The 27,266-nt window shown below is 35.1% G+C and overlaps 1 protein-coding gene across 1 annotated transcript in view; it reads left to right on the top strand.

Moving 5' to 3' along the window:
- LOC109844023 (protein CHROMATIN REMODELING 5-like) overlaps window positions 1-27,266 on the top strand; it is a 44,215-nt gene that overhangs the window by 16,086 nt on the left and 863 nt on the right. Inside the window, exons 8-31 of the mRNA XM_020413027.1 lie at window positions 2,390-2,449; window positions 3,708-3,769; window positions 4,712-4,805; window positions 4,908-4,995; window positions 5,095-5,229; window positions 6,124-6,315; window positions 6,423-6,490; window positions 12,306-12,399; window positions 12,526-12,650; window positions 12,752-12,815; window positions 14,059-14,271; window positions 17,801-18,043; window positions 18,154-18,264; window positions 18,353-18,442; window positions 18,715-18,897; window positions 18,986-19,066; window positions 20,227-20,469; window positions 22,472-22,627; window positions 22,738-22,915; window positions 23,004-23,185; window positions 23,795-24,154; window positions 24,625-24,724; window positions 26,927-27,055; window positions 27,157-27,261. Coding sequence (XP_020268616.1) covers window positions 2,390-2,449; window positions 3,708-3,769; window positions 4,712-4,805; window positions 4,908-4,995; window positions 5,095-5,229; window positions 6,124-6,315; window positions 6,423-6,490; window positions 12,306-12,399; window positions 12,526-12,650; window positions 12,752-12,815; window positions 14,059-14,271; window positions 17,801-18,043; window positions 18,154-18,264; window positions 18,353-18,442; window positions 18,715-18,897; window positions 18,986-19,066; window positions 20,227-20,469; window positions 22,472-22,627; window positions 22,738-22,915; window positions 23,004-23,185; window positions 23,795-24,154; window positions 24,625-24,724; window positions 26,927-27,055; window positions 27,157-27,261 — 3,356 coding nt within the window. The remainder of the gene's footprint in view (window positions 1-2,389; window positions 2,450-3,707; window positions 3,770-4,711; window positions 4,806-4,907; window positions 4,996-5,094; window positions 5,230-6,123; window positions 6,316-6,422; window positions 6,491-12,305; window positions 12,400-12,525; window positions 12,651-12,751; window positions 12,816-14,058; window positions 14,272-17,800; window positions 18,044-18,153; window positions 18,265-18,352; window positions 18,443-18,714; window positions 18,898-18,985; window positions 19,067-20,226; window positions 20,470-22,471; window positions 22,628-22,737; window positions 22,916-23,003; window positions 23,186-23,794; window positions 24,155-24,624; window positions 24,725-26,926; window positions 27,056-27,156; window positions 27,262-27,266) is intronic.

The following is a 27,266-nucleotide window of genomic DNA, read 5'->3' as shown; positions in this document are numbered from 1 at the left end:
ATCTTTTCATAATTAAATGTAACACTGCAGGCATATGATTAGCTCATAAAAGACACATTTCCTGGTAAGCCACAACTCTAGTCAAAAAGGGACCTAAGTTGCAATGAAAATAGAGTCCACATCAATTAAAAAAAATTATATAGACAAAAGAATAAAAACCTTAAGACTTTGTAGGTTGTATCAGGTGGAGATAGTGAAGTCTAGAGTTTCTGGAAAGATTCCCATCAAGGGGTCACCAACTTTGAGTTTTTTTCGGTTGTTTGTATAACAGGGTTAGGATATAGGAGTTAACAATTTTGTGTTTGATTGTGTGATCAGGCCAATATAATATAGAGGTGGAGCTTTGTGTCCAAAAAATAGTGGTTTACAAATGATTTCTAGGTACATCCATGTTCCCTTACACCTTGTATCCTCTCAAGCTTTGGCTGTTTAGCTGGGATTAGCTGGAGTTAGACACTAGCTCTAGCTTAAGCTTACTCGCCAAACACAGCCCATTAACAAGCGTTATCAGACTGTCCACCTAATCAAGCTGCACGACCTACCATAGGTAGCTCGCTTTTTGTAGTTCCCTTGCGCATGATATGTGCATCTTAGAATCTGTGTCATAATTATTGCTAGGCATGTCTGTCTAGCTGCTGATGCTGGCTCTTAGAATGAAGTAGGCGGCTGCCTAAAGTGCCTAGGAGATTGATGAATCGAAGAGACTTTAGGTCTATACAATTAAGTGGCTTCCTTGGTCGCTGTCTACATCATATTGCTGAAATTGTATATTCATGAACCGACAATCAAGCTCCCAGACCTTGGGCGAATAATATGATATCTCGTCTAGCTAGGTTCCTGGCTCTTTTTGGTCGGCACCATTGCACATGATCTTCACATTTTTAATTCATATGAACTAATTACTTGTGGATTCATATGCTTCTTACATATCTGTCCTTGATGTTTTTAAGATCTAGTTTTAAGACCTCATTCCATTGTCAGTACATCCTAATAACACTTGATTTTCCATTTTCCGCATTCTATTCACCTTCTCATGCATGCGTGTGTGTGTGCATGCATGTGTTTTTCTGGAGATGATGCAGTGTTCAATTTAGGGGCTGTTTGGTTCATTTCCATAAAATTATGGAAATGTATTCTCTGACAAGAAACCATATTCAAATTTTTTTTAGGATTTCTAAGGAATCCAAAACTTGTGTTTGATATGGAATAATAAAGTAAAGAATAGGAAAACATATTCAAAACTCATGTTTGTTTCGTTTCAAAAAAGATATGGAAAACAACCTCTTGAATGAATTGGGTATTTGCCCAGAAATCTGCAACTCTTCTAACTTATCAAGGCTCTTGAGTGAATTGGGTATTTGCCCAGTAAGCAAATTATTCGAAAGGTTCAAAGATCTTAGGCTCACAATGCTAACAATAGGCAAAGGGATCGAGCTCTCAAACTTGTTCATGGACAAATCCAAGTACACAAGCTCGGCCAAGTCCCCAAATGAAGAAGGAATAGACCCATGAAACGAATTGGAAGAAAGATCCAAACTTCGCAATGAAGTGAGCTTAGAGATCAGATAGATGTTACCTATGAGCCCCAGCCTTGAGAGCTCAATCTTTTCAACGAACTGAGTTGATTTGTTACAAGTACACCTCGCCAGCAGCATAATCTCAGGGTTCCCCTCATAATTCACCAATTTCACAAGCAAAGGCCCCGTCATCGCCATCGGAAACCCTAGATCAGCATCATCCACACAAAAAGACAAAACCTTGCAGAGCTTCGTCAAGGACACGAGCACAGCGCTAGGGGCCGCATCGCCGGCGATGCCGGTGACGATGTGCTGGAACTTCGACTTGGAAGCTCCGTGGTGGGCCGCGTCCGAGTCGAAGGAGGGAACGAGAAAGAGAAAGGCGGTGTTTGTAACGAGGAAAGAGGAGAGCGGGATTGCTGAGCTGGACCAAAATGTCAGAAAGTTTGCCCATTTCCCAACTAAAATAGAGGAATTGGGCTTTCCATAAATTGGGCTGCCATGTCAGTTTATAAGAAATCTATTCTTAAAAAAGAGTTGAACCAAACGACAGTTTTGAAATCCTATAATGTCAAAAAACCTACTTTTTGTTCCAAAACTGTAGGATTCCTAAAAATTTGGCCCAACCAAACAGCCCCTTAGTAGACATCCATGTACAACACTTTGATATTTGTTATGGATTGTAAACTCACTAGTTGAAGTTGTGCATACTGGGATGAATGCTGTTGTAACTGTAAGGACAGTAGGTAAATTTGCTGGGAGGCAGAAACATTTCCTGTTCAATAGTTACAACAACGAGATACATGAATATTATCCTCTCGTATGTTTTTGTATCTCTATTGATAGCAATTGGTGTTTTTGTCTCACTACAGGGAGAAGGATACAGATATTGCATTTGCTCAGTACGCCATAGATGAATACAAGGTAAAATGGTCTTGCTCTAGCATATGCGTACAGAAACTGTAACTTACATTTCAATAGACAAGGCATCATCACATACTTTATTTAAATTCAGATTCTTGTACCTCTTCTTGAATTTTGTTGTATGGTAGTAATTTGGGTTTTCTGCACTGTGCCGAGATTGGCTATAAACACTGATCTTTCATTGACTACTCAAATGATACAAGAGAGTTAAAAGGGGAAGAGGGGAGTGATGTAGGTTCCTAGGATCAAATGTACCTTATGCCATGTTGGTCATTGCCTCGTATTCTCGCTGTGGTTGAACCTAACTGAATTGTTTATGGAATACGATTCGACATCTCTAAATCTCTATATAACTCGTTCACTTCTTAGCTACATTTCATTTTATCTTGAACTCATCAATTCACTTTTAGTAGTAGCAGCAGCAGAAGAAGGGGAAAATCAGTTGTGTTTATAACAAACTTCTCTTGTAATATTCCATAACCGAGAAACAACTATTCTTTTCTAGAGAGTGATCACCTTCTCATTTATGTTAATACATGTGCAAAGAACGAGTGCACCAGAAAGAGAGAAAACGAAATGAGTGCTTCATAAGATAAAGGAACTGTCCTATGAGGACAAAATGGGTGTGACTCAATTGGGATGGTTTGGTAAACAGGCCAGTAAATGCATCAAAGAGGAGAAATGGTAGGACTATAGTAAATGGAGAAAGGACTAGCAGTAGGCCTTAGAGAACTTGGTTGGAAGCAATTAGTATAGACATGATAGTGGTTAACTTAGTGCAGGTCAAAACCCTTTACATACTTGAATGGAAGATAAGATTCATATAGCGGAGCGCGAAAATTTGGTATAAAGACTTAGGCTGACACATGCTGGAATCATGTTTGAGAAGCACATGGTTTCCCATTTCCGAGATCATTTTTGATTCCTAGAACTATTTGTTGTGTAAATTGTTCGTGAGGGCTGTGGTTTCACTGACAAAGGACTAGGCGATTAGCAGGTCATTGCAAGGTGGGATTTTATTTGTTGGTGCTAAATTGGCTGCTGAATTGCTTATAAGAAGGGCGAGAAACTGAGGGAGGTTTTGTGGGGGATGGATCTTCACTGACTTGTGTAGCTTACATCTCATATAAGGAATTTTCATCATTTCAGTTTTGCTCTTAATTTGTTTATTCTTTTATCTCTGCTTATGATTATTACATACTCTTATTTTTACGTGAACTGTTTTGCTTTGTGTTCAACATTAAATCATATATCATTATGACGCAGTCGTGAAGAAGCCATGACTATGCAAGGAAAGATGGTTGATTTCCAACGGAGGAAAAGCAAAGGTTTTGTGTCTCATGCGCTTCTATTTTTATAAATTTCCTATTCGAATGTTACGTGGGAAGGTAAACTAACTAATTGTATTTTAACTGGATTCTATTACTAGCAGATTACTTATTAGGTTGTACAGTGTAAACAAAGTCCGTAACTATGCTTGCTCAGAGTGAGTTACCTTCTATATTTAAGTTCCTATATGATTAAGTCAGAGACATCTTCAAGGGAGATGACTTTTTTACTATAGGTTTTCTGGTCTTTACATCTTTTGACGTTCTGATTCACTGGTATGTATAAGCATGCATTAGTTTGAAAGGAACAATATTTGTATCATTTTTACTCTTTTGTAGGATCGAGTTAGAGACACTTCCTTCTCATTTTTATGATAATTGGGCTCTCTACAGCACCTTAACCTTGTGAACTTAAAATATGAATGTCCATAGCAGCATGAGCACATTCCAGCACTGGCTTCCATGTTGCACTTGCACACTCTCAAATCTCAATACTCAGAATACATTGTAATTCTATAATTTTGGCTGAATAATCAAGTTCCATCTTCTTATCATTCTCTATAAAAGGGAACAGTTTAAAGTTGATGATTTGTCAGAATAACTAAGAATCAAGCAGATAATCGTATCATGTGCAAGATTACCCTGTAATAGAAAGATCATTGGTTAACATCTCAAAGTTTTGATATTTCTAGTGATGGATTGAAGTCAGGATTGTCATTATTCTTTATCTGTTTAACTCTGTACTATGAGTTTATTCAGATGTTACTTTGCTTTTGTTGACTTTAATTCACTGCTTTACAAAAAGGTATATAATCTTATATAATCTTTTTGTCTGCTTGTGAACTTTATTACTTTTCTTTCACTGTTTATAACTTATATATCCTTTTGTACTATGTAATCAGTTGATAGGTGCATAATTTGGTTTTTGCCTCCTCTTTTCAGCTAGCCTACGGAAGCTTGATGAGCAACCTGAATGGTTGAAAGGTGGCAAACTTCGCGATTATCAGCTTGAGGGCTTGAATTTTCTTGTTAACAGGTATCTATGGATCTATCCTCTTTCAACCAGTTACGTATTACACTTTTTGACAAAAAGCTAATCTTCTTTGTATGTCTACCAATGATTATCTTTGTCATGCAGTTGGAGGAATGATACAAATGTTGTTTTAGCTGATGAAATGGGTTTAGGTAAAACTGTTCAATCAGTTTCCATGTTAGGTTTCTTGCAGGTTTGCTTCCCTTAAACCCCAAAGTCTGTTTTCTTCTTATATCATGTTTACATATTTCTTGTTTCTAAGACATTCCTCCACATTCCTTTCTCATTCCAGAATGCTCAACAAATTCATGGGCCTTTCCTTGTTGTTGTACCTCTTTCAACCTTGTCAAATTGGGCAAAAGAATTCAGGAAATGGCTTCCCGAAATGAACATAGTCATATATGTTGGCAATCGTGCCAGTAGAGAGGTGATTCATTTTGTTCTTTGTATCACTAATAGTATTTACGAGCAATACGTTACATATTGGATGAGGTGTCTAGTAATTCAGTTGACACCTAAGTAAAAATGTAGTGACGATTGAAAATGGCTGCCTTTGTCTTATCTTGTTTATGAAATTTAGCTTGTTGATATCACGTATCATAATCTTTAGACAACACAAATGTTAAAAGTTACTGAATCATAATGATAGTGATCTATATGCCATTGGGAGCCTGAATTATATGGGTGACTACATTTTGCTATGTCTAAGTGCATATCCATTTCTTTCTCAAAACATATGCACCTTCATGAGGCACTTATGTTATCCATATCATGTTTGGTTCAGTATTTCATTTTATAATAAGACTTTGTTAGGTTCCTATGTTACTCATGCTTGGAATGATAAACATGTTTTCCTGGCATTGCTTTTTCACAATTTAGTCACAAGTTTGTGCTTCCTGGAGATACTTAGGAAACAAATTGTGCATGTTGTATTTATATATTTGGGGTAGATATTAGTCAAAACTTGCTTGTGCTTTTGCAAATACGTGCATGAAGATTTATTAAATTTCCCAGTATTAGAGTAATAATTGTGTAGAGTGCTAGTGCCTGTGTAAATGAATTTGATGATAAAAGTAGTATGGGTTATAGCTCACTCAAATCTTCAACAATTTCTTAATAAACTCACACTTAAAATAGATGCATACTAATGTATAGACTTCAGACCAGTGTTTTGTAGCAGCAATGGACCCGGTGGTTGGCTACTCGTCAAGGCTTTAATTTCAGATTATACAATACCCGCTAGTTGATTTTATCATTTTATTTTCATTTTTTTCCTATAAATTTGTGCATGATTTGTTTATTTATTTTTGTCTGAAAGCAGATGTGCCAGCAATATGAGTTTTACACTGGAAAGAAGACTGGCAGACAGATAAAGTTTAATGCATTGTTAACTACATATGAAGTCATACTGAAGGACAAAGATATCCTCTCGAAGATTAAATGGAATTATCTTATGGTTGACGAGGCTCACAGATTGAAGAATAGCGAAGCATCTTTGTACATTGCTCTATCAGTATGCATGTTATTGCACTCTCTTCTGTTATGTTATTTCTCTGTGTGTGGTTTGACAATTTCACTTTGGGTAATCTTTTAAGTGGCATGTTTTTATTTTCTTTACAGGAATTTAACACAAAAAATAAGCTTCTTATTACTGGTACTCCATTGCAGAACAGTGTTGAAGAGCTATGGTAATTGCTCTTTCTGCATAAATTTTCAGTTTGAAGCATACATGCTAAAATTCAAAACTCTGTCTCATGCTTGCCAGGCTTATCTACAAATATTTTATTTTGTGATATGGATCATTACTTCCGTATGGTTCATCACCTTTCGTTTAAGAGTGATTAGGATGATATGTTATAAGATAAAACACAATTTTTTTTCTTTTAAAGGAAAATTTGGGCCATGCGTTCTGATCCCTCTCTTTGGCTATTAGTTGGTATTCGTAAGAATGATTTGTCATCCTTTTAGTATATGACAAATTTTCATTTTCAACCATTTTTAAAATTTATTTAGCATTTTCGACCTACTTTGCACTTATTTATCACTTTCGACCTAGTTTCAACCACCTATCAGAAATTGGGTCGAAATTGATAAATAAGCGCAAAAAACTTCGCAGGATTGAGAATCCCATGTAGTTCAGTAGAAAATTAAACTACACGGGATTCTCAATCCCGTGTAGTTTAGAACTAGGCTAAACTTCACGGGATTGTTTATCCCGTGAAGTTTATAATGACTAAACCACACAGATTGACAATCCCGCGTGGTTGGCTACATGGTTAGCTCATTGCCATATAAGTTATATTCCTTTAAAAGGTCATGGGTTTGAATCCCAACCATGTAATATTTTTTTTAATGTTTAGGAAAAAAAATGTCTGTTGGTTATCATGAGATTCAAACTCAAGACCACTTGAATAATTGAAATTTATCTTTCTTGGGGTTAACCACTTGGCCAACTATTGTAATCACACAAAATTTGAACTTGAAATTATATATTGATTCCCTAAACATAAAAAAAATATTACATGACTTGGATTTGAATCCATGACCTTTTAAAGGCATGTAACTTATGTAGTAATGCGAACCATGTAGCCAACTGCACGGGATTGTCAATCCTATGTAGTTTATTCATTATAAACTTCACGTGCTTCACAATCCCGTGAAGTTTAACCTAGTTCTAAATTACACGGGATTGAGAATCGCGTGTAGTTTAATTTTCTACTTAACTACACGGGATTCTCAATCTTGTTAAGTTTTTTGCTCTTATCTATCAATTTCGACCTAGTTTCTGCCGGAATGGTAGAAACTAGGTCGAAAATGAAAACTTGCCCTTTAGTATATGCAGCTGCACTTCAGCTACCTGATATTTCTATCAAAGGGAGTTTTATTAAGGACATGACAAATGGCTAGATTTCTCATAAAGGCTGTTTAATGTGTCATTTGTAGTTTTGTACGCTTCATATGTATCAGGCTTCTTGTGACTCTGAATACACTTTTGTGACACATCACTCGCACATCTTTAGTTGTATAAAAAACGATGCCCCCTATCTACTTCATACTGTACTTATTTATGGTAAATGTTGAAAGTGTCAGTTATCTATACTACTTATAAAAGAGAATACCCATGTCAAAACTTTTGATTTCCTTTTTTACCCTCTTAATTTTTTATAACTCAAAATTATACCATTAATTATAAAACTAATGATCCATAACCTCTCGTTAACTATGCACCTTTTCATTTTCTCAAATTATTTGGTCATTCACTAGAATATATTAATAATTTATAATCTTTTCATTTTCTCAAATTATTTGGTCATTCACTAGAATATATTAATAATTTATAATGATAACAAAATTCATGAATATATGATAATTTATTAACTAGAATATATTAATAATTTATAATGATAACAAAATTCATGAATATATGATAATTTATTATAAAGAATTTTAATTATATAAAATAGTAAAAGTCATTCATTTAATAAATTATTGTACATAATTATAATTATTAATAATAGTATAAATAGGGGTTATTTCTTTATGTTTTAAAGAATATTACCTTGTTCGATAATTAATATCATCTTAGTAATAAAATTTTGGATGTTATAAGTTAAAAATACTTTTATTTTAGAAAATTAATATATATAAAAAAATTTGGATCCTTGAAATTTATTAGACGTATACTTTTCTCTTCTTTTCTTGAAAATATTTGGCCACTCGCTAGAATATACTAATAATTTATAATGATAATAATATTAATAAATATATTATAATTTATTATAAATAATTATTAATTGTAATGAAATAGTAAAATTATTTATTTAATAAAATATTATACATAATTATAATTATTAATAATAGTATAAATAGAATTTTTATATTATAATGATTTTTACCCTTTACGATATTATAATATCATTTAGACATAAAAATTGGACATTATGAACACAATGCAATAAAATATTGGATCTTTGAAATTTATGAGTCATGCACTTTTTGTTGGAAAGTAAATATCTCATATATTTCAAGGATTCAATATTTTAGTATAAATTAATTTTTTTAAATAATAGTATTTCTAATTTATACCATCCAATTTTTTATTACTAAGACGATATTAACTATCGAACAAGGTAATATTCTTTACAACATAAAGTCATATAATATTAAAAATTATTGCCATTATTTAATAGATATTGTAATAAAATATGTACATGACATAAATATTTAATAATTTAAATGGTTTAGTTATATCAATAGTGTTACTTAAACTAATGATTACATTATTGTTTAATAATTATACTCCTAAATAAATTGTTTAATAATATAATAATAGAAAATTTTAAATAACTATTAAATGTATGTTAATAATAGTATAAGTACTAATATTAGTATAAGCTAATCATAGTGCAATACAATAATTTTTAATGGTTATATATAATTTATTAAATAATATAATATTAAATACAACAACATATTCACGTGCAAAGCACGTGCATTATACTAGTTTCAATAAAAGTATACTTTACTGGACTAATTAATTATGCTGGTTCTTGAGTGTGCTCAGACACATATAACCACAACAAATACACCGAGCTCAATTCATTGCTTCCAACCTAGATAATCTTCAATACATGAGGGATTTACTGATGTATGGTGGAGGGGACATGACACGAGGAGTTATGCTTATGCTTCATTTGTTACGCTTGAATGAGTGGCAATGGAATGCTCATTCCCACTTCTCGTTCATGCGTATTAAACACATCTTTTTGGAAGTTGGAGTGCTTATTCCCACTTTTCATTCATTCCCAGTTTATGTGGGAATGAGCATTCCCAATGAGATGGTAGGGAATGCTCATTCCCACATTAGTGCGAATAAAAACTTTAAAATAAATACTAAATATGATTTGATTATTTATTAATTATCCATACCAAGGATAAAAAAGATTGTCGTACTCACTTCATTCTCTTACGACGCCTAAACGTGAGAATGATAATGAGCATTCCATTCCCACACGTATTCCATTCCATTTCTTATTTTATTCCGTTCTTAAAATGATTCAGTGACGCCCCTAGGTTCACACAAGGCTGCAGTCCAAGGTGAAATCAAGAATGTCAAACCTGTCATGCACCACACCGTGTAATAACATGTTTCACCATCACAATGACTATCTCTCTAGTAGAGTCAATAAAAGGTGTAGGTACAAAAGCAGGTAAAAGATAATACGAAAATCAACAGATGAAATAATAGAGGTCAAATTGATATCCCATCATCTAGCATACTGAAGAACAAGTCAATGTCTGAAATAAATAAACTGAGGTACTCAACAAATCTCAAATACAGAAAATATCTGACAAGAGAAAATAAGGCACACAGTCTTTACAACTTCTAGAATAAAACTCTCATATGTCTAAACAAAAATCTACAGTGAAGTTCAAAAGTAAAATACAACTAAATAGACAGCTGAAGCTAAAACGCATCGTCATCAACCTGCGACTCTCCGGACTCCTGGCTCGTTACTTAAAAGGGGGAGAGACAACGAGCGTCAAAGCGCTAGCGAGCAACATCACAACCAATCCCAAGAGATAGGGCTGGTTGTATATGAAAATACAGTTAACACATAATAATATAAAATCGTTTATCCTAACAATAGTGGGTTTTAGTACTTAGGAAATTACAACACGAGCATAGGTACGTTGAGCAAAATAATCCAAACAAGAAAACCCTCATGTATATACTTTGTATCTCAAATTGTAAATCCCTAAGTACCAAACCCGGAGTCTAATACATGAACAATAAAGAAAAGAAAAATGAACCCATCTCTACCGATAAACAAAGTCATGTCAAAGCCACAATAAGTGTCACGTCCAGCCTAGGTAGCTATCATGTCCCAACTTCATGAATATGTCATGCTCCAAACTCGGTTATGTATCATGCTCAAGGTTTAGCAAATGTCCAACACATGGACTAAATGATATGCATGTCCAACACATGGACTGAAATGATAAGTGTCCAACACATAGACTAATAGTAATGTATGTCCAACGTAGGGACCATAAGTAAAGATGTGCAACTGTCGAAAGTATATGCGGAAAGATACACATATCCTAAACTCGCACGTGTCTCGATGTACAGGTCTAAACTTGTGTTAAAAGTCAACTCACATGTACAGATAAATCACTAACATTGTAAACTTGTGTCAAATAATCGAGGCGACCCTGAAAAGTAACTCAAACAGATCAAGAATCTGTAAAATACCTCATCAGTCGACTCATGTGTCGACTGATTGTATCAGTCGACTCATTGGTCGACTGATAAGATCAGGCAGAACAGCCTCAGCTCATCAATCGACTGATCGGTCGACTGAGGAATTGAGAAAATAAAATTTAGCCCGTCAGTCGACTGATAGCTGGAAAAATTCAGCCCGTCGGTCGACTGATCAGTCGACCGAACGGCTGCAGAAAACCTGTTTGCAGTTGATTATTTGCAATACTATTTATCTAAAATCATCATCATAAATCCCAAGCATAAAGATACTGATTTTAACATATATATATATACTAAACTGAAACGAAATTTCACATGTAAATACATAAACAAAACCCTAAACATATGCATTCATGCTTTAAAAACGTTTTGAAAACAAAACTCGTGTTTAATCTCTCATTAAAACATTACAGATCTAGATCTTTGATTTACAAAACGTTGGTGAGTTTTTTTTAAACATTCTGAAATAACATATCTTCACATTATATGCTATAAAAATCAAACCTTTGTACACAAAAATACGTTTTTGGCTCATCAAAACTCATAAAAATCATTTGAAAACGTTTAGAAATATGGGACAAGGTTGGGCGAGATGTTACTCGCCTCAGGGGTGATGGAAAGCTTCTGGATCTGCGAGAGAGTGGTTTCCCCTTTGCTGCAACGTTCGAAACCCACTGAAAATCCTCCGAGTTCTCCCCAAAATCACTAAGAACAAACCTAGGGTTTGAGAGAGGAGAGAGGGGGCTAGGGTTTCTCAGATCTGGTGATGAGAGGGGGTGTTTTCGGGTAGAGGAGATCATATATGAACAGTCAGACCCGACCCAAAACCCGAACCAGTCAAAACAGACCCGAAACCTGGAAAAACTGGAAAACAGCTCGTCAGTCGATTGATCGGTCGACTGATCTCGTCAGTCTTCCTGATTCGTGCATGTTTTGCTCATTTGCAAAACCAACGCACAAAACTCTATATACATACACTCATATCATCTCAAAATAACTTGTTATCATGTACATCTATGACCTCAAGCTATTTATCACAATATTTCACATATATACATAAAAAAAAATACGGGGTTTTACAGATTCCCACGTACCAAAGGAGGTGTTAGTGATTATGATCATTAATGCTCGTTTTCAAAACATACTTCTTTGATGCACACATGCATATTCTGGTTGTCTGTTGTGCAGTTACCTGTCTGTAACTAATTTCACATGTCTACGAGTGATTGCTTTTACAGGGCCCTTCTTCACTTCCTTGACCCTGTCAAGTTCAACAGTAAGGATGTTTTTGTCGAGAACTATAAGAACCTGAGTTCTTTCAACGAAATTGAGGTTTGCAATATCCTGAGTCTGCTCTTCATCAATCCTTCTTTATGCTTATGATACTTTTTCATCTTTGCTATGCAATTACACTCATTTTTCTCTATATGCTAATGCTTTTGTTGGATTGCTGTGCAGCTTGGTAATCTTCACAAGGAGCTGAGACCACACATTCTCAGAAGAGTCATCAAGGACGTGGAGAAGTCTTTGCCTCCAAAAATTGAGCGCATACTTAGGGTGGAAATGTCTCCTCTTCAAAAACAGTAAGACTTCTGTAGTTTCATAGCTGCTCTTTAGAGAGGGGAAAAGAAAGAAAGAAAAAGATCTTTGGCTGATGCCTCTGCATATTTTTATATCTGGTTAGGTATTACAAGTGGATTTTGGAAAGGAATTTCCAAAGTCTGAATAAAGGAGTTCGTGGAAATCAGGTTTGTAATATAACTACATTAATCTGGCTGTAGTTAGCGAAGTTTCATGTGAAAATGTTTTTTCCCTCTGGAAAAGCTTCTCTATGTTGAAAACTTCATTCAAAAGAAAATGGGCAAAGAACCTTATATTTTAATAAAATCTTTTCAAACTTGATACTTTTTACATTTGTTGAAAAGAATTTTTTTCTTGTAGTTTTCACAACTTATTTTTATTATTCAGATTTGATTGTGATTTAGTCATAGGTCTTTGTTAAGACCTACTTATCCATCAAGCATGTCTGAAAGCGAGGTAATAAACTCAAAGTTATTTGTATTTGATGATATTGAATGACACTCTTTTCTGAATACATACACACACATACAACCACATTTAGGTGATTTGACACAGAAATTTGGCATATATATAGTGTTTCTACTTTTTACATTCTTCGTTGGAAACTGAGCCGTTTTAAAAATGATTCATTAGTTTTCAGGTATTTTAATCTCTCCATTATTTTCTCTTTTTGAATATACATTTTTTGTCCAATTTCCTTTCTTAACAAAGACTATATCCCATGTTGCTAACTATGTTTCGATGAAGCGGAGTTTGTCTTTACATAGTCTTGTTAAAATTTTACTTTTACTATTTAGGATATAATGTTTTCTCTAGAAAGCAACCCTATGCATTAAGGTCGTACTGTTTTGATATTTTAAGATATAGTTTGCTGTCCATGACAAAAGAATATACAGTGGAATCAGATATTTTAAAAATTAGGATTAATTACATTCCGGTTCCCTGTGGTATCATGTAATTACACAGGTGACACAGGTGACCCTAGGTTTGTGTATCTACACAGATAACCCTGAGATTACTGATTGATGTCACACGGGTAACCCTTACTACCCCTAAGAGTAATTTCACCAAGGTTGTGTAATGTCAGTAGTAATCTCAGGGTTATCCCTGTAGATACACATACCCAGGGTCACCCGTGTAATCACACCATACCACAGGGTACCAAACTGTAATTAATCGTAAAAAATTATTGACATTGTTATACATGAAATTTATATTTGTGGTATTCATATAGATAAGTTGATTACATGTGTGCAGCAGTTTACCTATAAGAATCTAGCTCTCGTAGTTTAACTAATCTAATGGTGATACTCCTTGTTGAATTTATGACTATAAAACTAATGGTTACAGACATTAGCTAGGCGTAGTTTATTTTGGAGGCTTTTCTATTCTGACATTACCTATCTGCAGGTTTCACTCCTAAACATTGTTGTTGAATTGAAGAAATGCTGCAATCATCCTTTCCTATTTGAAAGCGCAGATCATGGTTATGGTGGAGATACCAGGACCACTGATAGTGGTAAAGTTGAGCGCATGGTTTTGAGCAGTGGAAAACTTGTAATACTTGATAAACTATTGATAAGGCTGCAGGAGACAAATCATCGAGTGCTAATATTTTCTCAGGTTTCCTTCTTACTTGATCCTTGTTTATACAATTTTATATATTTTGTGATTATTATTACTTGTGGCATAATTAATATGCAGCAATTCTCATTTCCATCTTTGTGTGTAGGTTTCAGCCCTTTATTGAGGTTTCTATTGTGAACTATGATTTAGAAAACAATGTATAAGAATGCATTACATTCGAGTGGCAGTTACTAGCTTATTACTGCATTACAAATTTTATGTGTTAGGGCGTTCTTGCAGTGTATAGATAGACTTGTAGGGAAGTAGCATTTCATGCAATACTAGCTGACTAATTTTTTAAGTATTTTAGAACCAATATGTTAATCAACTTCGTAAATCTCCTAGCATGATTTGCCAAGTTGATTTTATGCATCTATTTTTTATTTTTATGCCATAATAGGACTTTAACCTTTTATTGTAGCTACATTTGTTCTATAAGTTTTAGACGTAAAATCTTCTCCTGTTTTCTTGACAGTCATTCTTTGTTCTCCTTTTCTCCTTTTCCTTATTCTTTAATTTTTATTATATGTTCAAAACATAGAAAATATATATATTTTGTCGTAGGTCACGACGAGAGGTTATTTAACTCATTACTTTCGAGGACTGTAGGAGAACTTGTTACACCATAAAAGCTTCTTTCATCAACATAGGGCTAGCGGTGAAGCATAACCAAGTTATTTCTCGTAGAAAGAGTTGATTATTATTCTGAGCTTAGCTTCTGGTTGCTGCTAAAGTCCTTTAGAAAACTATGACCAAATAAATGCCTCATCACAGAGCCAGACAAATGCGCTAGAATGTCTCCACACTATCTTTTTGCTGTTATAGTTAAAGCTCATGTGGCTGAGGAGTAAATGTTCAGAACGGTCTGGAAGTAATTAAAAAAAATACTAGAAGCCTTACTAATTAGTTTGCTAAGACCTCCGATATGCATGTTATAAAAATAGAAATCAGAAACTACTGACCTTCAACTATATACTAGCATATAATGTTGTAGTGTCACTGTATAACTGAACTTGCATTAGCGTTCATACAACCTATAACGCTCATATTTACTCTGGACCCAAGAATGATTCTGGTGATGGGCAGACTGCTAATATATACTTTCATTTATTTTTGTACTTTCATAACATTTTTATACATTTCATTGTGAATAGCTTGATACTGTTTTTTTGGCATGAAATGTTAGCTTTTCAGTACCAAGAATAATACAGACTCTTATCTGTATACCTGTACATGATAGGCACAACAATCATCTACAACAAGAAAATGAAAAACTGTACAATCGCTATGAAAAATTTAGAACAGCAAACGAAGAAAACAGATCTAAACATTATCAACCCCAAAAGGATGCATACTCATTGCATGACCTGACCATCGAGGGCAGTTCACCTTCCTTTAATCCATGAATAGTGGTTGAATCTTGAACTTCTCACACAATAATCTGTTACTAGGTGTATCTAACATTTTGTCAACCTTGCTCAGCTGGATATCTTGCTACTTACTTTGGACCAATATAAACAATATATGGAACTTTGCGAGATCAATTTAGATATTGGTGTCGTGTATTTTAAGCTTTAGTTTAATAGATATTCAACTAGAAGTTATGAAGGAAATAGTGCCTCCTTGATTAATAATATAATAAACAGAGAGAAGGGTGAGATTGTTCATTTGTAGATGGAACACTAGTTACCTGAAAGTATGGGTACATTAATTATAGTATCACATGGATACTTATTAAATTATTTTCTTTAAAAGGGTGATACATATACAAAGGTTTACAAGCACACAAACATACCGAGCAACCAGTTTTTGAACTAGTTTTAAAAGCCACATGACTAAATCTTTAGAAATGTAATGGAAAAGTTTGACAAATGAGAAATTTTCATCAAGCTAGTCTATGCGTCCACATGAAAGAAGCATTGCATGGAAAACCAGCATGGAGTTCCAATGGAACAACACATTTAATGTGACATGGATTAGTAATCTGCAATTTACCAGCATCCTTGATATGTCATTCATCTACCATAATTTGAGGATGTTTTATCAAATAAATTGATCCATTCCTTTAGAACAGCTATAGCTTAGTTGTATTGTTTTGATTCATGGCGTTAAGATCTGGATTAACATTATTTTTAGTAGTATGTATCCCTCAACGCTTTTCACAACTTCAGAGTTTTGGTGTAATGGAGAGCGTTTTGAGATGATATAAAGACATCCATGTTCAAATGCAGTTCAACATGTACTTAAAGAAAAAAAGAAATGTAAGGCTGTGCAAAACCAAGGCTTTGATGTATTAAAAGGGCCTCCATCTGCAGTGAGTTTTAGGATATTCATTTTTATCCCTCAACCTCAACAACAAAGTTTTGGTGCAGAGCTTAAGAAGTAGAATAGTGCAGTGAGTACTTTTGCACCATGACAGTTTAAAACTAACTTAATAACAGCAAAGTTCAAAGCAATGCCACTGTTGCAAGCTAGACTGCACCGGTGAAATTGAAATTATCTAGTTGAAGGCCTCTAATAATTGTAACCTATGTTACGCAGACATGGGTGTGGGTACAGACACAAGATATTTGTTGAAGGTAGGGTATGGGACCCGACTATGTGTGTGTTTTTTGTGTGCATGCATGTTATTCAAAAATTAATTATTTATGTGAAATGAATATTGTTTTTTCATTCACATGTTATGAAATTTGAAATTCCTATAGCAATTTGTTTTTGTCCGTTTCTTTTATTACGTAGATTATAAATTAGAAAACTGTATGTTATTGAACTTGATATCTACAGGCCTTTTAAATCATAGTTCTGAAGTAGACAGAGGCTGAAATGAACCTCATATGTCCAATCCAATGTGTTTAAACAATTGATGTGAAGTGTATGGCATATGTCCATGAAGTCTTAGACAAATGTGTTATATTAATACAAGTATTTTTTAATTGAATACATGTCTGAAATAAATGTATGCATATATCCAAGAAGTGTGCTGGAGAAAGTGTTGTTGCCCGGTACGAGCATGGTCAAGTTCATTATAGAAATACCTATGCGTTGTAGATTGTACCCATGTGCTTTTGTTCAACTTCTGGACCCTAGCCAATCGTTGTTCAGTGAAAATCTAAAATAAGTTATCATGTTCTTGAAGCATTCTCAAGTGGAAAAAATTCTACATATTATTTTTGGTAGGCTCCAAGTGGTAGTGAGAATATTCTGTTATTGGCTCACATCGACCAGAGGTGCATCTTTACGAATTACATGTTTCTGACATGTTAACGTGTTATATATTTGTTGCATTAATTACTGAACAAGCAAAATGCATTCTTATATCCTGAAATAGAATCTAATGGAAGTCCAAAACTTTGTTAATAACCTTTAGGTGAATTTATTTGCTTTTCCTCTCCTCTCTCCTTCTGTGCATGCAATTTAAAATTATTTTCCATGTTTTTGTGGCTTGGTATGTATTCATTGAGCTTGGTCTAGAGTTTGAAAAGATCGATGTGTATGAGTAAAATAGTAATAATTGCCTATTATGCAGATGGTGCGGATGTTGGATATTCTCGCAGAGTATTTATCACTTAGAGGATTTCAGTTTCAGAGGCTTGATGGCAGTACAAGGGCTGATCTCCGTCATCAAGCCATGGAGCATTTTAACGCACCTGGCAGTGATGACTTTTGCTTCCTCCTTTCCACACGTGCAGGCGGATTAGGAATTAATCTTGCTACTGCAGATACTGTCATAATCTTTGACTCAGATTGGAATCCTCAGAATGATTTGCAGGTCTGTGAATCTAGTGTTTACAAGTTCCTTTATGCATTGTACTTTGGTTTTCTCTCAGTTTCATGTCTATGTGCATATTTCCATGTAACAGTGTACATGTTTAACTACAGGCAATGAGTAGAGCTCATAGGATCGGGCAGCAAGATGTTGTAAACATTTACCGATTTGTTACCAGCAAAAGTGTTGAGGAGGATATACTGGAGCGTGCAAAGAAAAAGATGGTATATGTCTTATTTTTAATGCATTTTTCTGCATTTTCTATGTTTTAGTAGTTGTCCACATGCATAACTTTTAATTTTACATCCACAGGTTCTTGATCATCTGGTGATTCAGAAGCTAAATGCTGAGGGCAGACTGGAAAAGAAAGAATCAAAGAAGGGAACATCTATGTTTGACAAGGTAATTAAAAAAGGAACTGTATGTTAGGCTTTACCATCTTTAGATATATGCCAAAGAAAGAATCAAAGAAGGGAACATCTATGTTTGACGAGGTAATTAAAAAAGAAGCTGTATTGTTGTCATACACTTGTTCTCTCCGTCAGTGTCAGCATCCAGATGCTACCTGTATGGCTGTATCTATGTGTACTATTCTTCTTTTCCTATGAACATTTTTTTAGTGTCTTGTCTTGAGTGATATTAGTTTTATGACTAGTGTATGACAACTATTGCAGAATGAGCTTTCGGCAATACTGAAGTTTGGAGCGGAGGACTTATTTAAGGAAGATAAGGATGACGAGGAGAGCAAAAAGAGACTTGAAAGCATGGATATAGATGAAATTCTTGAGAGAGCTGAGAAAGTTGAGGCTAGGGGGGACGATGAGGAGCCTGGAAGCGAGTTGCTTAGTGCTTTCAAGGTTAGATCTTTTGTTTTTCCAAGCTAGGATTGAGAAAATTCTGCTTGATGGCAATTTGATCATTTGTTCTTTCCCTTTTGCATTCTAGGTTGCCAATTTCGCCAGTGGTGAAGATGATGGGACATTTTGGAGTCGATTGATCCAACCAGAAGCTACAGATCCTGCTAATGTAAGGAACATCACAGGGACTTACTCTACCATCACCATCGTATTCGTTTTACTGTAAGTTGTTTTCGACTGAACGTGGCTGGTGTGAAGCCAAATTATGAGGAACCACAGAGAGAATGTGTAATACCCCAACCCTTGAGAGGGTGATGTGATTAGTATTGATAGATTTGATTGGAATACTCATACCATCAAGATGCATCTTCTTTTCGGGAACCCAACTCTTAGAAACTCCAAAATTAAGCGTGCTTGGCCTGGAGAAATTCTAGGATGGGTGACCCCCTGGGAAGTTTTCTAGGGAGCGCGTGAGTGAGGACAAAACGTGCTGAAAAGACATGTGGTGGTTTGTGAGGCCAGTCCATCAGATCTAATAGCGTACTGACTCCGGGATTCCGGGGCGGAGCGTTACAAATGGTATCAGAGCCAAGCCAACCGGAATTGTGAGAGCTAAGTGCTATGCGGCACAAAGTGCTACGTCGAGAGGGCGGGAGCCACCTCTTGAGGCCGTAGGAGCCACCTCTAGAATCTCACACGGATGGTACAGTTTTGGATGATATGATTTGGCACAACGAGGACGTTGTGAGTTTAAGTGGGGGAGTATGTAATACCCTAACCCTTGAGAGGGTGATGTGATTAGTATTGATAGATTTGATTGGAATACTCATACCATCAAGATGCATCTTCTTTTCGGAACCCAACTCTTAGAAACTCCAAAGTTAAGCGTGCTTGGCCTGGAGAAATTTTGGGATGGGTGACCCCCTGGGAAGTTTTCTAGGGAGCGCGTGAGTGAGGACAAAACATGCTGAAAAGACACGTGGTGGTTTGTGAGGCCAGTCCATCAGATCTAATAGCGTACCGACTCCGGGATTCCGGGGCGGGGCGTTACAGAATGATTCCTTTTAATGGACGAGTAAAAAGTTTTCAGTCTTGTACACTATTTTGTATATGTAGACAGAGATGACAAAGCAGATTGTCCAAAAGATGGTTTACCATGGAGTTTTTATAATACTTATTTTGATAGCCAGTTTCAACTTTCACCTGAAGTTCTCCACACATGCCCACGCGCACAAACATATTATCATGTATGTATGCACATATGTATTTATGTGTATATGCTGTTATTACTTGTTAATAGCTGATATTGTTTATTTTCTTATCATCCAGGAAGCACTCGCTCCTCGTGCTGCAAGGAATATCCAGAGTTATGCGGAAGATGACCAGCTTGAGACGAGTAATAAACGGAAAAAGAGGGGTCTAGAGCCTCAGGAAAGACCTCAAAGACGCTCAAGCAAAGGCTCTGATTCTGTGGCCCATTCCTTGCCCATGATCGAGGGAGCTTCTGCTCAAGTTAGGGGCTGGTCCTTTGGGAACTTGAAAAAGAAAGATGCTTCCCATTTTGTTCGTGCGGTATGTGTTGCTTTACCTTTATACACTCATTCATTAATAATTTTTTCATACTAGTCCTACTAATATTAAACTACTTTTGCAAAGAAAACTGAGCTGATATAGACTACGCCTTTCAGTATGAATTGTTACTTGGACTTCAGTGCATCATATTTTTCCTGATTTTTCACTGGGAGGAATTATGGTGCATTCTAAAAGGGCCTAGGCAATCCTACAAGTCGTTTGATCTATGTTTATGACACATGTGGCTGCAAGTTTTTGCAGCAAGTATGTGGTGAAATGCTAGCTTTTCAATTTTTATGCTAGAGTAAGCTACCTAAAGTGTTCAAGAAATGCTTGTTGTAAATGTACTTTTGCTTTTTCTTCTGTGTGGCAACATGGATTTTACACCATATTATAAAATTTAGAAGCTAATATAGTTATTTTTAAATATAAGAGAAAAAAGAGTATCAAAAAAGTTGCGGATATGCTTGGTAGTATTGATCTGTGTTTTGTAGTGGCCTCCTGCTTGAGTCAGACCTATATCCAGGACCTCAATTGATGTGAGAATATTGCTGACGTTATTGGGTAATCTAACATTCTGTCAAACCATGGAGTTAAATATGAATTAGATTGTCCTTCTATTGACAACACGAACTGCAAGGCTTATATACTTTACTGGCTATAAGTTCAGAAATGTTATATTGTGTAGATGATGCTATCTCCAAAGGGTGTTCAGTTTTCACAATGAATAGGATGAGTGAGAGCTTGATGGCTGCCATTATATATTTTGTGGTTTGTCTACTTGACTTAAAATATTAAGGATTATGCAGATGAGATTGGTGATAGATAGACTAAAACTACTGCTTTTTGTTATCAGAAAACTGGTGTGTAATTGGAGGATCGTTGTTAGAAATTTTTGATTCTTTATCTTAAGATAGTAAAAACCATATATTCATATAATTACCCGGATTATTACCCGGAGGAGGTGCTTTTTGTTTTGTTGTACTATGAATGCCAGATTGCAATCCAGGGTATAATTATGAGCACTCTGTTACATCTACAGCAACTATCATATTTCAGTCATTTTGGTTTGAGTCCTGTATACATATTTCCATTTTCTTTTTTATCTTAAAAAGTACAAGATAATGCTTGCTTTTCAACTGTTTTATGAGTAATTTGATATAAAAGGTTAAATATGTTTGGCAATTTTATTAATTTTCTGATTGATTCTTTTGTTTGCTTGCTTGTCAAGCAATGTTATAAATAGCGGTAAATAGCCCCGCAATAGCGGTGCTAATAGCGTTAGCGGTCCCTTCCCGCTACGCTATCGCCCAATAGCGGTGACATATTGCGGAATATGCGCTTTTCGTTCGCAAAAGCGGCCAATAGCGAGCCCTAACGGTAAATAGCGGGCGATTGTGTGCAAAATCCGTTTTTTGACTGCTATTTAAAAGCGGTTTGGGGTTTATTTTTTTAAAATTAAACCCGACCTTTAACCATTCCATTCGACCGCCTCCCGCGATGTTCAGCGTGCTCCCGCCGCCTCTCATAGCCTCTGGCACCTAACTCAGCATTTCCTCTCACCTCCTTCATCGTGAGCTCCTCCTAGGTCAGTCCTCTCACCGCTCAGCTCATCTTCTCGAAGACGACGACTCTTTGACTTCTCTTCATCATTTTTGGTATTATGTGACGATTACATGTCTATTTCATGTTTAGGATCTTTTTAAATCATCAAATATGCACTTTTAGATTTTCTAGGTTTTTCTTTAAACTTTTTTTAGTATTTACACGTCTAAATTAGACCGCTATTTGATTTTGCATTTTTTACCGCTATTTTACCGCAATAGCCCCAAATAGCCTTAGCGATGCCTTACCGCTACGCGACGCTATCCACTATCGATAACCTTATTGTCAAGTATGAAAGTAAATTTGTGTCAGTCTAGTGTCAAAACAGTTCTGGAGATTAGATGCTCTGGTTTCATGTTTATTTTCTTATGGTTCACATTCTTCCTTCGGTAAATAGGTGAAAAGGTTTGGGAATAAGAGCCAGATCGACTTAATAGTGGCTGAGGTTGGCGGTCTAATTGAATCAGCTACTAATGAAGCCCAAATTGAGTTATTTGAGATGCTGATTGATGGTTGTCGAGAAGCAGTTAGAGAAGGAAATATGGATCTCAAGGTGTGTCCTATACATTTTCTTGCATTATTCATTGTTAGTTGTTGCTACGTAAGTAAATCAGGAATCCGTACTCCTATTTTCTTAGTTCACTAATATTTTCCTTTTTCTAGGGAACTCTGCTAGATTTTTTTGGAGTGCCTGCAAAAGCACATGAAATTCTAAATCGTGTGGAAGAGCTTCAGCTATTGGCAAAACGCATCAAACACTACAAAGATCCTATCGCCCAGTTTAGATTGACAACTCAGCATAAGAGCCCACAGTGGTCAAAAGGTTGTGGCTGGAATCAAGGTGGAAGCTCATTCTTGTCAGTTGTTTTTATTTGTTTTTTTATCTAAATTCTGATGTATTATCATGTTCCCATTGGAAATATCATCAGTGGATGATGCAAGGTTGCTTCTTGGAGTTCATTACCATGGATTTGGAAATTGGGAAAAGATAAGATTAGATCCTAGACTTGGTCTTGGAAGGAAGATTGCACCAGTAACTCTTGGGGAACGGGAGACATTCTTGCCTCGTGCTCCCAACTTAGATAATCGCGCTAGTGCCCTTTTGCAGAAGGTAAATTGTTCTTTCTTACGCGAAGTGTTCATTGTTCCCAAATTGTTCTTTCTTATTCAAAGAGTAACCTTAACAAAAACTGAAACTATGACCTTCCTTTTCTCACCTCTCGAGAATATTAAAATATTGTTTTACCTCTCAACTTATCTGTTTGATGGCTATGAGATCATAGTTTATTTCGCAAAAAGAGCTGCTAAGAGATAAAGGATGAGGTCCCCACCTTTCAATGTGACAACCAGGGTAAACTTCACCACCGGGCTATCTGTTGGTAGCTCATTTAGAGCCGGCATCACATACACACTATTTCCTATATATACATATACACACACATATAGCATATACATACATATACATGTAGATGCATGTATACCTACCTACATAACACACAGACATGCATACACCCATAATCCCATATATATTTGTGCACATACCACAACTTGTCTTTCCCTTGGTATGTATATTTGTATGCATACCACAACTAGGCTTTCCCTAGGTAGCTCATTTAACAAAATGAACCGCCATCTCATACACATTACACCCCACACACTTTACTGATTCCTGCTTTCTCAAGGGGATGCATTTTCACCTGTTCTTTATTAATACCAACAGGAGTTTGCAAATGTCAACGACAAGCTCACAAAAGGTAAAGGCAAAGGTAATCGTAAAAGTACAATGGCTGAATCAGAAAACATTGTTACATTGAACACTGAATCAAAAGATCGGAAATGGAAATTTGGCTCTGCTAAATTGAATTCTCAGCCAACAAAACAGTCTCTTCAGAAACATAAAAAGGTGGAACCTCAGGTCAAAGAGGAAGGTGAAATATCCGGGTCTGAGCCAGAAAACTATGAGCAGTACAAGGAAGAGAAGTGGATGGAGTGGTGTGCAGATGTCATGGAAGAGGAACAACAGACCCTGACACGGCTAGAAAGGTTGCAAACTACTAGTTTAGATCTTCCGAAAGAAAAGGTAGCTTATTGTTTTATCCCTTTTTTTTAGCTCATTACCAAATAAAAATCCACAGTTTTACTCCCATTTATCAAAAAACCCACCTAGTTCTATATGTTCCAACAAAGTCAATCGGAAAGTTTGTTTACTTTTAGATCCAAAATAGAATGCACACTGTATAGCTGCATACAGTAGGTTGTATAGCTACACACTATAGGGTGTATAACACATAATATAGGGTGTTTGAGTATGTAATACTGGGTTTATATCTACATACTCTGGGCGTATAGCTACATACCCTATGGTATATACCTATACACTTTGTATTCTATATTTTAGGTTTAACCAAACTTTGTATTTTGGGTTTATTGGAATGTATGGGATTAGATGGGTATTTTGGTAAATGGGAGTGTAACTTTGGGTTTATAAGCAAAAACCCCATTTTTTTTTGTTGCAGCACGCCATTTTGTTTTGACCTACAAAATTTTCAGGTACTTGCTAGAATTCGTAAGTATCTGCAGCAACTTGGGAGAAAGATCGATGACATAGTTCAACAACATGAGTCAGCATGCAGTCAATATAAACAATCCAGTAAGTTTCTATTCTTGTGAAACTTATTTAGGCCAGAAGGCCATAAGAGCGTAATTTGTGCATTTAACCACCGTAGCTCATTATTTACTCATGTACATGGGTGGAAGGATTGGTTTTTAAATACAATACCTCATTTGTTCAATTTATCACAAGTGTTATGCCTGACCTGTGCCCGCACGGGTGGATCTGCTTTTCTTTTATTTGACTAAAGTTTAAGGTGAGGGTCAAGGGAATAAAACAATATGGGAGGAAAATTTACAATTATCATGATTTGGGGGCAAATTTAAAAATACATAACAGTTGGGGGTATATAATAAAAAAATCCGAAAATTTTAAAATATGAGTAAATGTCACTAAACTCCCAATAAGTTTAGGTGTTTGAAACTAAATCTCCAAACCCTCATTAAACCCCCATTAACTTTTGGCTGAAAACCCTCAAAATTAAAATCCTTAGCTCGTAGTCAAATGACCAAAATGCCCCCAATAAATTGTGGCAGAAACCTGAATAAATTTATGTTTTTTTCACTTAACCCCAATACTTTTTCGTAGAAAATCCCCTAATAACGGATGTTTAAAATCTTCAGAGGCTTGTTTGTAATTTTGAAAATTTTAGGAAGTTTGTAATTTTTGAATATTTTTAAGAGGGTTGTTTGTAATTTTGGCTTTTTTTTGGGCCGTGGTGTTAGTACTTAGTACTTGTTAAATAGTTTGGGGTTTCTGTAAAATTTTGAGGTTTTACTACAGTTTTTTAATTTAAAGGGTCCGTTTGTAATTTCATATTTTTAGTGGTTGTTTGCAATTTTAAATTTCTCAGAATGCTATTTGACATATTTTATTTTATGGGCTTTTTTGCAATTTTAAAATTTTTCATGTGTTTGTTTGAATTTTTAGATTTTTAGTAGGTTGTTTGCAATTTTCAGATTTTAAAGGGGGTTGTTTGAACTTTTTGGGTTTTGCAATAGGCAAGAGCTTGTTTGCAGTTTTTTTTATTTTTCAATGGTGGGTTTATAATATCCTAATTTGTCTGGGCGTTTTCTATATTTTTTTTAGGAATTTAAAGGGGTTCTTTGTAAGTTTAGAATTTTTCTGCACATCATTTGTAGTTTTTGATTTTTTAGCAAGCTATTTGTAATTTTCATATTTTTAAGGGTTGTTTGTAATTTTGTGGAGGTCAAGTGCCAAAAATAAAAAAGTTAAGGAGGTTTTCAAAAATTCTCAAACTTACTGGAGATTTAATGAGAGTTGCAAATAATTTGGGGGTTTGATATACTATATGCCAAAGTTTTGTTGAAATCTGCACTTTAGAAAGATAAGTTCGGCTATATAACATTTTTTAGGTTCTTTAATTATGGATAGTTATAATTTGAATATTAGCATTAACAAAGATGATTATTAGAAATTTTTTTCCCGTTGATAGAATTTTCTAACTCCAGATATGGATAGTTAAAATTTGAAGAGAATTTTTAAAAAAGATAGAATTGGTTGTACACATGTTATGTTCTGATACGATAGGGGGATGTATGACATTACTTTTGTTGAGATTTGACATGCGACACTATTTGTACACATGGTGCTTTTGGGTGCCTTTAAGAATAGATTGCCAATTTTAATTTTCATCTTTTTTGTTTGTAACTTTATGGAGCTTAAGCGCTAAAAATAAAAATGTTAGGGTGTTTTTTAAAATTCTCAAACTTATTGGAGATTTAGTGAGAATTACAAATATTTTGGGGGTTTAATGCTATATGCAATAGTTATAGGCATTTTGTTGAAATTTACCCTTTAGAAAAAGCAAAGAGGGACACAACAATTTTCTTAGGTTCTTTAATTATGGGTAGTTACAATGTGATTCGAGTCAACAAGGATTTGATTATTTGAATTTTCTATCTTTTTATGGATAGAATTTTCTAATTATGGATATGAATAGTTCTAATTTAATGAAAATCCTTAAGAAGATAGAATTGGTCGTACACATTACAATTTTTTTTATAGATTTGACCTGTGACATTTTTTTGTATACATGGCGCTTTTTTGGTGCCTTTAGGGATAGTTCACCAATTTCTATATAAAGGAGGATATCTTTTCAATAGCTTTTGTAGTTTTTATTAAGTGTTACTTCATTTTCTGTATTTTCTCAATAGCATGTTGAATGTGACCTGATTGATGTTTTCTTTTCATATTTACCTGATTATATTTTTTCCCCAGGAATGTCAATGAGATTGTGGAATTATGTGTCTACATTTTCGAATTTGACGGGGGAAATACTTTATGACATATATGCAAAACTCAAGGAAGAGAAAGGTGGCCCTTCCCATTTCAACGGTTCTGGGTCAGGTTGGGACTGATAGGGACAAAAATAAACCATTCATACCCTTATTTCAACAATGATTCCTAAAATAAAACAAGATCTAATCAATTGTCATTTCAACTTTCAGAATCATTTCATAGGAATCACAGCTCTGAAGCATGGAAACGCCGAAGAAGACCCAATGAGGATAAACAATTCCAGGTGCCGCCACCCCATCCACAGGTGCCAATGAGCAAT

The sequence above is a fragment of the Asparagus officinalis genome, chromosome 5 (assembly GCF_001876935.1).
Source record: "Asparagus officinalis chromosome 5, Aspof.V1, whole genome shotgun sequence".
NCBI lineage: Eukaryota > Viridiplantae > Streptophyta > Magnoliopsida > Asparagales > Asparagaceae > Asparagus > Asparagus officinalis.
Note: the sequence above shows the minus strand (reverse complement) of the source record. Positions and strands in the feature narration are given on the sequence as shown.